General features: G+C 53.0%; 1 protein-coding gene across 1 annotated transcript in view; it reads left to right on the top strand.

Moving 5' to 3' along the window:
- The first annotated feature begins 1,875 nt into the window (after window positions 1-1,875).
- The window catches only part of VPS25 (vacuolar protein sorting 25 homolog (S. cerevisiae)), a 16,865-nt gene continuing 15,726 nt past the window's right edge, over window positions 1,876-3,014 (top strand). The window contains exon 1 of the mRNA XM_015426601.1: window positions 1,876-1,981. Within this exon, the coding sequence (XP_015282087.1) occupies window positions 1,932-1,981 (50 nt within the window). The 5' untranslated portion in view covers window positions 1,876-1,931. The remainder of the gene's footprint in view (window positions 1,982-3,014) is intronic.

The following is a 3,014-nucleotide window of genomic DNA, read 5'->3' as shown; positions in this document are numbered from 1 at the left end:
CATCCTTTGCCATCCCCGTCTTCTTTGACCTTCAATCTTTCCCAGCATCAGGGTCTTCTCCAGTGAGTTCTCCCTTCTCATTTGGTGGCCAAAGGCCATTGTTTATATCCAAAGGCCGCCACTGCTGCCACCACCAATGGCGCGGGTAACAACGGGGCCAAGGGGACGGCCCTCGGAAGATCTGCCATAATATTGTGTGGCGCTGGTACCACTGGACTGGCTATGTACCAACTACAGGATAATATCACCTCCAATGGAAGACCGATGTTATCTTGTAATTCATACGGAGACCATCTTGTTTCTACTGAGCACTTATTCTTGTTGATATTAATGGTTTTATCGTTTCATCTTGTTTTTATGTGTGGGCACTTGTGCTCTTTTGTAAGCCGCCCTGAGCCCGCTTGCGGGGAGGGTGGGGTATATATACAATAAATAAATAATAAATACATCAGTTAAACATTTTGTAATAAAGATGTTAAATTCAGATCCAACCCACAGTATGTTGTTTAATTTATGCAGGGTGCCCTGAAAAATTCACTCACCCTTTTCCATTCACTAAAGAGGGGTTATAGGTCAATGGTACAGCATGTTTGGCATGCAGAAGGTCCCAGTTTCAGTCCCCAGCATCTCCAGTTTAAAATAATCACTGATGGATGGACCCGTGGTCTCATCCAGTATAAGGCAGTGTCATGTGTCCCTGCATCCATTAGATAACTGGACACAAAGCACAGAGCCTCATTGACATTATAAAGAAGTCCAGTTCATGTATTAGTCCCAGCTGCTTAGTGGGCATCAACATCTGGCCAAAAACTTTCCTCCCAGTTTTCCTAGTTCTCTTGCCATTCTTCCCTAAGCCTCCTTCTAATACTATTTTTTATTGCTGAGGACACTAAAGGCAGTTCTGGATCTAGACCATAAGAAACGTGCTCCTTTAGCGACAGTTAGAACTGGATATGGAACAACTGATTGGTTTAGCATCAGAAAAGGAGTACGACAAGGATGTATATTGTCCCCTTGCTTATTTAATTTATATGCAGAGTATGTCATGCGAAATGCCGGCCTGGATGAATCATAAACCGGAATTAAGATTGTCGGGAAAAAGATCAACAGCCTCAGATATGCAGACAATACCACTCTGGTTTGAAACTCAACATAAAAAAAACAAAGATCACGGCGTCTGGCCCCATCACTCCTTGGCATATGGAAGGGGAAGTCGTGGAAGTAGTGACAGACTTCACGTTCCTGGGATCCCAGATCACCGCAGACGGTGACAGCAGCCATGAAATTAAAAGACGCCTGCTCCTTGGGAGGAAAGCGATGGTGAACCTAAACAGCATGATAAAAAGTAGAGACATCACCCTGCCAACAAAAGTCTGCATGGTCAAAGCAATGGTATTCCCAGTAGTCATGTATGGCTGCAAGAGTTGGACTATAATGAAGGCCGAGCGCCGAAGAATAGATTCTTTTGAACTATGGTGCTGGAGAAGACTCTTGAGAGTCCCTTGGACTGCTAGGAGATCCAATCAGTCCATCCTAAAAGAAATCAACCCTGACTGTTCCCTGGAAGGCCAGATAATGAAACTGAAGCTCAGATACTTTGGCCACCCAATGAGAAGACTACATTTCCCAGGAGCAAGTGCGAAAGAAAGAGCAGCCGCGATAGTGGCTCTTCCGGTTCCTATTCGACCGCTGGGGCTACCTAAGAGGGCGCCAGAGGAAAGCGGCGGCCGGTCTCTCGCTCCTGCCTTCTGGGAGGTGCTGCTGGCGGGGGCGAGGGCGAGGGCGGGCTTCCTTGCCTCCCTGAGGCGCGGCGGTGGAGAAGGGCCGCGGAACCCCCCGGCGGGGCTGCGGGGAGGGGTGGGGGGTCACCTGGGAGCGGACCGGAAGCTGCGGGGCAGGGGCGGGAGTTCCGTCCGGCGGCGGCGGAGGCGATGATGAGCTTCGAGTCGCCCTGGCAGTACAGCTTCCCGCCCTTCTTCACGTGAGTGGGCGAGGGGGTTCCCGCGCGCGCCCCCCCCGAAGGCTCCCTGGCGTGCACGCGGGGCGCGGGCCCGGGAGCGCTTGGCCACGGTGACCCGGCGCGTGGGGGACTCTGGCGTCGGAGGGGGGGACGCGGAAAGCCCGGGAGGGCGCTGAGGAGGGGCGGGAAGGAGAGGGACGAGGTGGCTCCGCCCAGAGGGAGCTGGTTTCCTGGGGAGGGCAGGGCGGCGGAGAGCCAGAGGTGAAGGAAGCCGGTGAACAAAGTAAGAACATAAGAGAGACGCCAATGTTGGATCAGGCCAATGGCCCCTCCAGTCCAACACTCTGTGTCACACAGTGGCCAGAAATGCCAGGTGCCATCAGGAGGTCCACCAGTGGGGCCAGGACACCAGAAGCCCTCCCACTGTTGACCTTTTTTTTTGTTGGCCCCCACAAGCACCAAGATGACAGAGCATCCCTTGCCCCAGAGCCCCTATCTATACCTTGTGGCTAAGAGCCACTGATGGACCTCTGCTCCATAGGCTTATCTAATTCCCTCTAATAAGAACATAAGAGACGCCAATGTTGGATCAGGCCAAAGGCCCCTCCAGTCCAACACTCTGTGTCACACAGTGGCCAGAAATACCAGGGGCCATCAGGGAGGTCCAGCAGTGCGGCCAGGACGTTAGAAGCCCTCCCACTGTTGACCCCCCCCCCAGGCACCAAGAAGACAGAGCATCCCTTGCCCCAGAGCCCCTATCTATACCTTGTGGCTAAGAGCCACTGATGGACCTCTGCTCCATATGCTTATCCAATTCCCTCTAATAAGAACATAAGAGACGCCAATGTTGGATCAGGCCAAAGGCCCCTCCAGTCCAACACTCTGTGTCACCCAGTGGCCAGAAATACCAGGGGCCATCAGGGAGGTCCAGCAGTGCGGCCAGGACGTTAGAAGCCCTCCCACTGTTGACCCCCCCCCCAGGCACCAAGAAGACAGAGCATCCCTTGCCCCAGAGCCCCTATCTATACCTTGTGGCTAAGAGCCACTGATGGAC

Source organism: Gekko japonicus, unplaced genomic scaffold, assembly GCF_001447785.1.
Source record: "Gekko japonicus isolate JY-2015 unplaced genomic scaffold, Gekko_japonicus_V1.1 scaffold1636, whole genome shotgun sequence".
NCBI lineage: Eukaryota > Metazoa > Chordata > Lepidosauria > Squamata > Gekkonidae > Gekko > Gekko japonicus.
Note: the sequence above shows the minus strand (reverse complement) of the source record. Positions and strands in the feature narration are given on the sequence as shown.